This window comes from Cryptomeria japonica, chromosome 4 (genome assembly GCF_030272615.1).
Source record: "Cryptomeria japonica chromosome 4, Sugi_1.0, whole genome shotgun sequence".
NCBI classification, from domain to species: Eukaryota; Viridiplantae; Streptophyta; class Pinopsida; order Cupressales; family Cupressaceae; genus Cryptomeria; species Cryptomeria japonica.
Window position 1 is genome coordinate 737063048 of NC_081408.1, and position 12591 is coordinate 737075638.

The 12591-nt window shown below is 33.8% G+C and overlaps 1 protein-coding gene across 5 annotated transcripts in view; it reads left to right on the forward strand.

Moving 5' to 3' along the window:
• The first annotated feature begins 7818 nt into the window (after window positions 1–7818).
• The window catches only part of LOC131027445 (protein arginine N-methyltransferase 1.5), a 113730-nt gene continuing 108957 nt past the window's right edge, over window positions 7819–12591 (forward strand). Inside the window, exons 1-2 of one of the 5 annotated variants that reach the window (XM_057957518.2) lie at window positions 7819–7975; window positions 8166–8326. In XM_057957518.2, coding sequence (XP_057813501.2) covers window positions 8192–8326 — 135 coding nt within the window. In that variant the 5' untranslated portion in view covers window positions 7819–7975; window positions 8166–8191. Of the gene's footprint in view, window positions 8071–8165; window positions 8327–12591 lie in introns of all 5 variants that reach the window. The other 4 variants (XM_057957521.2, XM_057957520.2, XM_057957519.2 and 1 more) reach the window with 4 other exon arrangements.

Below are 12591 nucleotides of genomic sequence, written 5' to 3' on the forward strand. Positions count from 1 at the left end.
CATTCGTTAGTCCAAATGGCGTGATGTTCCAGCAAAAGGTTCCCCATGCACAGGTGAAGGTTGTCTTTTCTTGATCCCTGGGAGCTATTTTGATCTGATTATAATCGACGAATCCATCCATTAATGAGTACATCTCATATCCACTATCATATCAATGCTGGACAATGGAAAATTATCTTTCGGACATGCTTTGTTGAGATCCCTGAAGTCTATGCAAACCCTAATAGATTTGTCTGCCTTTGATATAGGTACTGTGTTTGATATCCATTCCACATAGTCTATAGCTTTGATAAATCTAGCTTTTAGCAATTTTTCGAGTTCAACCTTGACTAGTAGTGCCACATGAGGATGCATCTTATAGAGTTTTTTCTTGACTAGTTTAACTCCTGATGTAATAGAGAGATGATGCATGATGAGATCAAGATCTAGGCCTGGCATATCGGAGTATGTCCATGCAAAGTTGATCTTCTTTTCTGAAAAGAGGTTGTTGAAATATTTTAACTCTTCTTCTAATAGCGATTGAGCTAAGTGGATGATATGTGGTGTCTCTTGACTTCCAATATTTACTAGTTGAGTTGGTTCAATTAGTATTGAAGACCTTTCTTGGAAGTGACTTGACAACATATCAAGTATCTCACCCTCAGGTGCCTCATAGAGGTTTTCACCCTTAGGTACGTCCTTTATTTTTACTATTTTTTATTCTGACAGCCATCAGATCTCTTTTTTTTTTTGCGACTAAGATACTTTACACTTGTTGTTGCCATGTTCCCACTTTGCTCACTGGTGGAAGAGTCCATTGGTTCAACTGCATTAAGATAACAGGCTAATGTGTAGTCATTGGCAAAGATAGGTACATTCAAAGGTTGGTCTTGGAGAGTACAGTCAATTAGTTTAGGATGTACCAAGGATAAAGTTTGAACACGTTCAAGGGAGTTCACAGTATTATCATTATAACTTCAGATCGACAAGTCGAGTTCTAGAAGACTACCTTGCGTAAGTGTCTTGAGACCAAGAAGAGTTACAACATGATTATCGAAGTGCATGTTAATATTTAATTGACCTAATCCAACAGACCTACTCCTAACACTGTTTGCTACTCCAGGATGGACTACATGTCATGGTTCGACAGTAACAAGGTCAACAGACAGAATCTCGACATTCATGACGGAGTAGTCATAGTTTGATGTCGAATAGGTATTGTCATAAATAGAGCTTATGTCAGAGTGATTGGAGTCATAAGATGAAGTTTCTGACTCTTCTTCAAGTGATCTAGTAAAAGTATGTATAGTATCAATACCTACATCTTTGATGCTACAAATTCCTTCATGATTTGGTTCATGGATCACTTTTATTTGACATACCTGTTGACATGGTTTTGATGACTCTGTTAGTCTCTATCATCTTTTCCATTTAGCTTCCTCTGGACTAATGACTGACCCTGCTTTGGTAGCCTCTAAGTCTTCTTTTGTAGTTCCATGCCTGATTTGTTCTATCTCATTAGAGGGAGATATAGTAGGAGAAGAATTTTCTTGTGTTCTTTCTTCTTTCAGTTGTTGTTCATGGTCTTCTTATCTTTTTAGTTTGATTTCTTCTATCTCCTTTTGTAGCTTTAAGCGTATCATCTCTTGTGCTTCATCTATGATGTCACTAGATTCTTCAAGAGTTTTTGTAGTAGATGTATCTGAGAGATGATCTGGACCCCATTCATACTCATTCGAGTCAATTTCTCCTTTTATAGCTTTAATCGTATCATCTCTTGTGCTTCATCTATGATGTCACTAGATTCTTCAAGAGTTTCTGTAGTAGATGTATTTGAGAGATGATTTGGACCCCATTCATACTCATTAGAATCAATTTCTCATTTTGTAGCTTTAAGCGTATCATCTCTTGTGCTTCATCTATGGTGTCACTAGATTCTTCAGGAGTTTCTATACTAGATGTATCTAAAAACTCTAGCATGAAAACTATAAATTAAACTAATCTAACAAGAATTTCCATTCATTATGACTATCCTAGTTATGACAGTTTTGATAGTACTGCACTTTGTCATTCATAACTTTTAAACCAGAGAAAATTAAGCAAACCGCTTTGGTGAAAATGTATAAAATTTCGTTTGAAACAACATATCACAAATTTGTTTAAATCCAACGGTTCAATAAAAAGTTAAACCCTACGAACAAAGACCATTTTTGACTGTCACAGAAGAACAAGTAAAATGATAGTACTTCACTCTGTCATTCCTAGCTTTCAACCCATACTATATTAGGAAAATCACTTCAGTTCAAATATAGAAAATGTGTTTTTAAACAACATATTAAAAATATGTTTAAATCCAACTGTTCAATAAAAAGTTATTCCCTTTGAATAGAGGCACATTTTTTACTGTCAAAGAAGGACAAACAAAAATAAATATTTTTGTTTGCAAATTTAACATATGTTTATTAGTTATAAAAACCAAACATCAAATTTGTTCAAGAAACATTACAAATCTTGTGGTCGTGGGTTCGAGCCCCACGGTGGGTGCCAAAAATGTGTGTGTGAAAAGTGGAATTGTATTTGTATCTGGAATGCACAACACTTCAATTAAGTCATTAGATGCATGGTTAGTAAAATAAATACCAATGAATAATAAACCATCACAAAGCGACCTATTGCCTTCTAGTAGATGCAAGTTTAGTCTTACTCTCAGATTTTTATATGCAATACCAGTGACTAGACAACACTTTAATCTATATGAGTATGGAATTGAGCTAAATGAATGCAAGATTAAGCTAGATAAATGCAAGATATGCAAGATTAATGAATATTAGACTAACATGATTAAGCTATGAATACATATTAAGCTAAATGATTTAATAAAGATGCAATAACTAATATGTAAATATTCTCAATACAAAATCTCAATGAACCTAGAGCAAAAACAACATAAAAACAATATATTCCCTAGGATCCTTAATTAGGAGATGAGAGCCTGAATTTATAGAAAATTCAGAAAGAAACTAGCGGCTGAGATCAAATGATGATGAGCGGTCAAGATTTTCCAAGAAGAAGCACAATCCAGGTGAATTGATGTGATTGGTTGCTTTTCTCAATTTTAAAGGAAATTGAACTAAAATTAAGATAAAATTAAAAAAAACTAATTTATTCTCTATTTTATTCAATTTTGAGATTTAATTGTTTTAATTGCTTTTCTTTGAGATATTTCTTCAATTTTTAATTTGATTTTCCAATTAATTTTTTTTTTGATGATTTAATGGAAAATTAATTAATTAAATTAAATATGCTAGGATATTTAATAAAATAAATAGGATGCTATGATAAAGATAAATAAAAAATCAGAGAGGGAGAAATAAGATTTGGGAGAAACCTTTGATCTTCATGGCTGAATTGATGAAGCCAAAACACCCTTGAAAAACCTACATCAATGGCTTCCATGAAGGATGCTAGGGTCAAAAAATCTGGAGAAATTGTTCAAATGAAAAAATAGGGTTAGAATTCCTCTTTCTTTTCATCATAATAAAAGTTAGACTTTCCCAATGAAGCCCTAAGATCCAACGATGGAAATCAAAGCAATCTGATGGATGAGATTCAATGCTCAACTCATTAGGTTTTGGCTAGAAAAAGTAAATAAGGAATTAAGCTAATTAAGTAAAATTAACTTCATGGTGGGGACAATGGTATTAGGTACCCATAATGAAAAACAATTGATATATAGGATTTGGTTTGTGTGTGTGTGTGTGTGTGTGTGTGTGTGTGTGTGTGTGTATAGTAATTTGCATTGGAGGATATGTTTTGATTGTTAATTGCTTATATGGATGCGTTGCATGTTGATATGTTGTTAGTTATATTTTAGTGATTGCAGATTGATGAATTAATCTTTAGAAGATGTATTTTGGTTCCATCTTTCCCCTCTTTCTCCTAGAGTGGATCAGTGTGTGTGTTTTTGGTCTAAAAGGTATATTTTGTTTAGGATGAATTGGTTCAAACTTTGATGATCTATCTTGTATATAAAGGATGTTGTGTGTGAAGAGAGTGTAGACATGTAGATGTGTGGAAGAGAGATGAAGTATGTGATGTAAAGATAGTTAGAGAAATTCGGTGAAGAGAAGAGAAGAAGAGTTGTGATTGAATAATATGCGAGATTTTTGAGACTATAGCATAGGTATGCAATAGAGTGTTGATAGTTGAGGTTTGGGTTGTGTGAGTTGATATTATTCATTTGATGCAGAGTTCAAAGACAACTTCATGATCATGAGATCCTTCTTTTCAAATCATTTTTGGATCTTGCGTTGTTGCAGTTAGCTTCGGGTTTGCAAGTCCTCTTTTTGTATCTTGCCCCAATAATAGTTAGCCTTGGTTTGCGAGTTAGAATTAGTGAGCTCATTCATTGCAATATGATATTCACAGTGGATATATTTTGTAGGCAAGTGCTCATTGTGGTTTTTTGTTGTTTGGGTTTTCCACGTGGAAAAAATCTTGGTGTTCATGTATTGCATTTATGTTGTTGATTAATTGTTTATGTGTTGTATTAATTTTTGTTCAAGATTGATTCACCCCCCCTCTTAGTCCTGCCTTGGGTTCAACAACAGAGCCTCCAAAAGAGAGCCAAGATAGCTTGATATATGCCAAAATTTTGTCTGGATAGAGATTTTTTTTTTTTTGTTGTTGCAAAAAATGATGTTGTATAGGCAAATATATTTCTTCCAAAATGACAAAATATAGCCAAAGAGGCTATTTTATATGATACATCCATATATATTGTGCCACACGATATGACCTAGAACATATCATACTATGTAGCTAAGTATGCCAAAAAAAACTTAAGTGGCCTTTGCCTTTTGAATGCAATGACAATTGCAATTTTGACCCAATCTGCTCCATACAATTAGATACCCCTAGAGTAAGCAACTATCCCTTCTTGAAAATCATGAAACTTTGGCAAAAATTATTAGATTTGAGCAAAATAAAAGCTAAAATTGAGTTTGTTTAGTGCACTGGAACAAATGGTGAGCTCAAATTTTCTCCAATGATAGCCAAGATCAACTTGCAATGAAAAATTCTATTTTACAAATAGCTTTATTCTTCGATATGGTAAGGGGTTTACAAGGCCATAACTCTTATACAATGTTGGAATGTTAAGAACCCTTAATGAAGTTATGCACACCTCAAAGGATCAACTAATAAATATGCCTTCCAGTAGAGAACGTTGCAACATGAGCTTGCATGAACATGAGATTTAACTACTCAATGCTTTATGAAAATAATTGAATTGATATGATACAATGTACAAATGCGCCTTGCTTATACAGGCAAGGTGATGATGATGTAGGTACAATTACCCTTGATATAAACATTAAATACATGATGCATAATGATAAATGCCTAAAGAAAATGTTAAATAATGAGACACGACTCATATCTTTTAGAATTCCACCTAGGATAACTAACATGATCCTATGAACATTATTAAATGACAATTTACATAAATCAACTTTTTGACAACTAACTTAAATACAAGTTAGATCCTAAGTAAAGTTAACATGTAAATAGGTTCTAACTATGAACTAGTTAGGATATAACCACATTCACACTAACAAAGGGTGTGACAAGGGTGGAAAACTGTATAATCCATCACCAACAACAATCTCAATCTTCAATATTGATTCTTATGACTTAATTTTGCAATCTCCTTTAAACTCTACAAGAACGAGATAGAAGAGCGTTATGGTACCAATGTCAGAAATGATAGAGCAAACATAAATAAAATGATTTCAATCAAGTCATTGTTGCAAATAAAGATCAAAATAAGATATGAAATTATATTCATTCAATTGGACGATTTCACATTGATTTGCATTGAATTTAATAGCCTTATTTTCTCATAAAAAACTAACTTACAATAATAAAATTCCCAACTAACTAACCTGATAACTAGTTTATTAAATTTAAACCTTAATTTACTAACATATGTCTCTAGGTTAGCATCACATTTCCCAACATTTCGAAAGCAATCAACAATAAAAAGGCACAATTGATTTCTATATAATAACCCTTCATTTGTGTCCAAATTACATTTAGCTGGATTTTTATTTTATTTTATTTTATTTTATCTTATGGAGTTGGTCTCACTCTTTCCACTCAAAAGGGGAGGTGCTTTTTTTTGGTAATTTTTTAGGTTTCTACTTCATGCATAATTTTAATGTAAAATTTGACTCAAATGGATTAAAACCTTCAATAATACAAATTAGAGTCTTGGTACATTTTTAATGTCGTGTATAAAAAGAGAGTTAGATGATTTTTTTGATGCTAAAAAGGTCAATGCATGAAATTTACATCAAAAATTTCTTCTATGAAATAGTAATAATGTAGACAATATCATAACTATGTTTAGTCTCGATTAACCTCAAAAGGTCAAAAGTGTTCGAATACAAACTTAAAAACATGATGTGAATTGACCTAGACACAGTGGTGAGAGGTCACATGGCTTGATAATGAAAAATTACATTTGAGTCTAATAGAAACAAGTTGTTGTGGTTTAGTGTACATTAAATTGTCTATAATAAATTAGGCAAAAAAATTAATATCTAACAAACTTTCTTACAATATAAGACTTCAAACCTGATGAAAAGGTCGAAATGACCATGTCGAGGACCAGTGAATCGAAAATCACAAACTTCATATATGAACACTCTTTGAATAGTCCCCAAAGTAGTTAAACACAAGAATTATCTTTGTACTTATGTACAACTTAGTAGATAAATCAAACCTCAATGCCTCACCCATATAATCCTTTCAAGAAATATATGATGAGAAAATATCTATAATTATCTTGAAAGTATCATCCAATTTACATTGACGTAAGTCATGTTATGGTCGCATTGTAAACCTAAGGCTTTAAGCTTCATTGAGTTACAAAAAAAATATTTTCAAATGAAATTAAACGAGTAATATGTTTTCACATTCTATATTAATGAAATTGTAGACGTTTTGAAGCAAACTATGTAGTAAATTTCAAATCAATACTTTAGATCATATCACACAATCCATTATTAGGATACCATACACAACAAATAGTAAAAAAACAGATATCAATCAATTATACTTAAATGGGGTTCAAGATTCTAATAGAAATTATTGCCTTGAGAAATATAGGGAGACGTTAAAAATTTAGGAAAAAGATCAAGTGGTGAAAACTAAGAATGAGACAAAAATTGAGAAGGCATGGCTATACTGAATAAAAATTACACACACTAAATTCATATTGATAACTTTCACTATTTATTTTAAGTTTGTCAATATAGTAAATTTATTGATGACAAAATTCATGTTTTAAATTGTTTAGATTTGTCCAGTACAATATCTTACTACAACAATACAACACGTATATTAATTGAATCATTTTTTCATATATGTTAAATTAAGAATACAAAATGATAACAATGAATCATCATTTTACTCCTACAACTTATCTCTCTCATCCCATAAAATCTTACACAATATAATTCAAAAATAATATAAAATGATTTCATATTTAAATAGACTTAAAAACTTTTTAATAAATCTCTTCTCCTTAAGAAAAATGAAGCAAGGCAAGTTAATATTACTATTTTTGAATCACATTCAATATTTCTCTTACTCATCATTAGAAAGGATCACTCTATTATCACACATCCGAGATGGCAAATAAAAACTTTAACCAACGGTAACTTAAAAAAAAATGATAATAAACACAAAAAGTTCCCTTCAAACGACGGGATAATTTTCAGTTACTTGACATGAACTACCGGACGGAAGGAGCCGATTAAGTCTCCCTCAGACGACGTTGAGAAATTCCCGTCAGTTGACACGGCTTAGCTTTTCCGTTAACGGAAAATCCCATTCAAAACTCTGCCTAAGTTCAAAACCCTAACAATTGGGGTTTTACGGAGGGAAAGAAAAACAAAAACTTTGCAAAAGCTTGATTGTTTGGAGCTAGGTACTTTCTGTATAATTTATTTGAACTCTGCAAAAACTTGAGAAGTTGGAGTCAGTTTTTGTATAATTTATTTGAACTCTGCAAAAACTTGAGAGGTTGGAGCTACTTTCTGTATGATTTTAACTCTGCAAATCCTTGTGAGGTTGGAGTTACTTTCTTTATAATTCATTTGAGGGTTATTATCTTGCAGGGAAAAACGAGGGCAAAGAAAATAAAATGCCGCTGGGGCAAAGGCCAGGTGAGAAGAGCGAGTCGCGCTACTGTGGAGTGGAGACTTCCTTCAGCGATGACGTGCCCAACGTGCTCAGACACAACCTCACCAATGCCTTTGATTTCGTTCTAATGCCTCTGGTTAGTCCTTTTCTTTCTTAATATATTTTTTTTCTATAGTTCAAATCCTTGCTGAAATTTCAGGATACAGTGCAGTGATGTCAATTAAAAAAAAATAAAAATGAATAGATAAGATTTTGACGAAACGACAACTTTGCACTTAATATTATTTGGAAAACGTGTTTCTGTTAGTTATGTTGGATTGCAGAAGTTTGAAATCTTAGAAATTCAAATTGTGCCAGGGGCCTATTTTGGAGCACTTCGATCACATGAGCATGTAATTATGAAATTGCTTGTTGACAATTAAAGCGTGGTAAAGAAATACGCCACCGCCTCTTATGGAACATTCTATTAGCATTGTTTTTTTAAGTATCATTCGAGCAAGGGCAGTACTTATCAATGGAATTTCTTGCTGAAAATTAAAAGTCTACGATATTGGCTGTTTGCCGAAAAAATACTTAAGGGTCTCATTCGGAGTATTTCTTGGATTTTTTTTTAATATAGTAGTACATTGACGTCGACGATTGTAGTATTGGAATCAAAGATGTTGTTATACTGGGACAGGATGATAAGAATTACAATTTTCTGAGATTGAAAGTATACCGATAAATATGCGAGGGCCTCTTTCAATATAGGGAAGTTGTACTAGCCTTAAGGACACTTTCAATATCAACAACTTTGCTACCCTCGAGCTTGTCGAGGAGATAACTACCACAAATAGACTAGATACTAGAAGGGTTTTGGGTACACGTGCCTCTATATCAGAAGCTTTTGCTTCAAAGATGGAAGCTAGAGTTGTCAACATAATTGTTCCCAAATGGATTCTTCATTCTCTTTTGCTAGCTTATGAAGCTCTTTGTATTGAAGGAAGTTCCGGGGAGGAGGAGAATATTGTGATAGAGGATGGCAACAAGGAAGTTGGTGTTTCGATTCTACACACCTGCCAAAGCGGCAACCACAAGACTTTGCAACCACCTACACTCTACAATTTGACGCCAAAAACTATAGTGAGATAAAAGCTTCCTCTATCACTTAAACTACATTTCGCACAAGAAAATAATGGAACAATTGGATACATCAAATGGACATGTGGAAACATATGGGGTGCACCATCGAGAGGCCTTGAAAGATAAAGCACATACTCAATTATGTTTCATTATTATTATGCAAGTGAATATTCGAATGGATTTGGAAGTGTTGTGAACCTGGTTTGTCATAATTAGATGGGAAATATCCCATTCATTACAAGCTTCACTATGCTTGGATGTGAATGGAAGTTGATTTATCCCAACATTAACAAGATGGTCTGTTTTAGCATTGTTGTTTTTGCAGCAATGTTTGAATTTAAGAGAAACAAAATTAACTTCAATCAGATTTACTTCTTCTAGAATGTTTTGTAAATGCCAATCTAGAAGATCCTTGCCTTTGTGTCCATTTGTTATTATTTGTGAATTCCCTTTGATCTCTATAGACAACAACCCATAAACATAGCGAAATTTATGCCTTCAAGAAGAGCTAGAGCTTTTGCTTCATTGTGCATTTTGGAGCCTAGCAAGGGAGAACTGATTTTCCTTTTGTTTGTGCAATAAACGCCCCACAACTACCAAATACCTCGATTGCCTTTTTGCCTTTCAAAGCACCGTTGAGATTTAATTTGAGGACTCCTTTCTAGGAGCTATGTAATGTTCCCTATTTGTGAATGCCCTAATTTAGCCCTAAATCACAATTTTTGAGTGAAACAAGAGTAGGGTTAGAGATATTACTCACCTAATTGAGACCCTACAAAACAGGTTAGAAACCATTTACAACAATAATCCATAAACAGATCTTCTTAATTAGGAATCATTAAAGCATATAGTAGAAATATGAATTTAATCATAAGAAATCCTAAATATGTTTGGGGAAGCCCAACAATAGGAGAGCTAGGATAAGGTTACTCGATAGGGTGCCCTAGAGATCCTCTTTCCTAGGCCCAAGAGTGGATATACCATCCCTCTTGGCCTCATGTGGGCTGTGCCATCCATATGAGGTGGTGTACCTAGTGAGGTGTCCTATAACTGTTCTTCTTCATCTTGCCATCCGTTACCCGTTTCCTATGATTGATCTCCTTAGTGTATTCATCCACCATGATAGAGGGTTGATGTGTATTCACAATAGGGTGCCCCGAAAGTCTGTCCCTTCTAAGCCCAAAGGCAGTACCCCTTGTACCCCCTTGGCCTCATTGGACTCTTGGGTCTACTACCATGAGGTGGTGTACCTAGAAGAGGATCCCGATACCGTTTCCCCCCCTTGTAATCCCTCATTACCCCTATCATGGCTGAGTTTTATAATCAATCAGAACATATAAAAAATCCAATGTAATGCATGTATTCTACATATATTAATCTGTCATAAACAACAGCATATTATTAACCAGTAGTGTGCAGATACAAATAATATTCATTATGCTATGGTAAATGGTCATAAACAACAATGCATCATTAATCAGCAGTGTGCAGATATAAATAGTATTCATCATGCTATGTATAGGGAACTCGTACCAAAGACCACAATATATGTTTGAATCTGCTGTGCATTCTATTTATTATGAATGCCAACTCTCATCTCATTTGATGCCTTCCTTGGATGTTGGAACGATCTCTTATACACCTTCTTTGATGCTGGAGAGTCATACCCTTTTTCATCGTCATGCCGGTTGTGAAGAGACACCTCCTTGTGTTTGATCCTTGCCTTTCATCCCTCTACCAAGAGGCGCCTTGTTTACACTTCTGAAGCATTCTCTTCTGTCTTGATTAACTAATTAATAATTTGTGAATTAAATTGCTGCACTAAAGGAGAAGAATGATCAATCCTCAAGGCTGATGCTGTTAACCAACCCGACTACAAGAGGTAGGCAATCTAAGCACATGGTTTTGTCTTATGAAATTGTGAAGTCTTACCTTGGAAGACAATTTAATCACTGGTAATAGAATATCAGATCGGGGGCATGACAAGCTAGCCATTTACTCATTTTTCTAATCTTATTTCCAATATCCCTTTAATAGGACTTGACAACCTAAAGTACCAAACGAAAGAGATACTTAACTCTAAAGGACATGTATTAGTCTTGATCCTAGTCAAATGATTTTCAAGTATGTAATTATTGCAGATTTAATCTTCAATCAATAATGCTCCAAAGACAAAACGGCATTCTAAATTGATTTCTTTCAAGCCACAACCTCCACACTGTGTTCTTGAGAGCAATATTTCATAAAACATCTAAATTGAGAGACCCCTTTGAGAAATACCGTAGTCCCAATGGGAAAATCCCAATCATCTCTATGTGAGACAATATCACTTCCAAAATTTCCCTCACTTTTTTGGAATTAAGAAGAATATGATCCACACTTCCGTCCTGTTTTTCACAAAGCACACACCTTGAAGGGCCATTAGAACCACTTTTCTAAGGTTGTCATAAGTTGAAATCTTATGGAGCTCAATAAGCCAAACAAATGTTATGCATTTTGGTGCAGCTTCATTTTTCCAAATAGTAGAAACTGACCAATCACTTACTTGGGAATATCTCCAAATCTCAATAAAGAGTAATTTGCATTAACCAAATAAAAACTAAGAGAGTTTTCATTCTAGATTGATATATATTCCATTCCCAAGTTAGCAATTCTCAAATAACGCATCTTATCTTTTAGAAAAGAAAAAGGGGAAAACTCTTTATTGGATCTAACCATTACACCCTCTTTATATTTATCATCCCAATAATATTTCACAAGTGTGACTCCTGCAAAGAAATGGAGAGCTTCTAAATTTGGTAGAAGTGGGAAGGAGCTTAAGGGAGGCTGCCCAACTCAAGAAGCCTTATATAAATGCACCTTACCTCCATTACCGATGTTTCATGAAAGAAATTTGCTGATTAAATCATGAGATCGAGGCATCAAATTTCACATAGAAGAACCTTTTGGAAGCCTCTCAAGATTAAAGAAAGAAGAGGGATAATTAGAGAATAATTAGTTACTAAGCATCATCTTAATTTATTGATGCGACTAACAAGAACCAAAATGCCACATCAAATTTGCATCGAGAGCTTTGTTCCTAAGTTCCAATGTCCTTCACTCGAACACCACCTTGAAGTTTGAGAAAACAAATCTTCACCCACTTCACACGAGGGAATTTCCTTTCTATTGAAGTTTCTTGCCATAGAAAAGTTATGCAAATCTTAATGATTCTTTTTACAATTGATCTTGGTGCTACTAATATTGAGAACACATCACATGCATTGGGATGGCATAAAG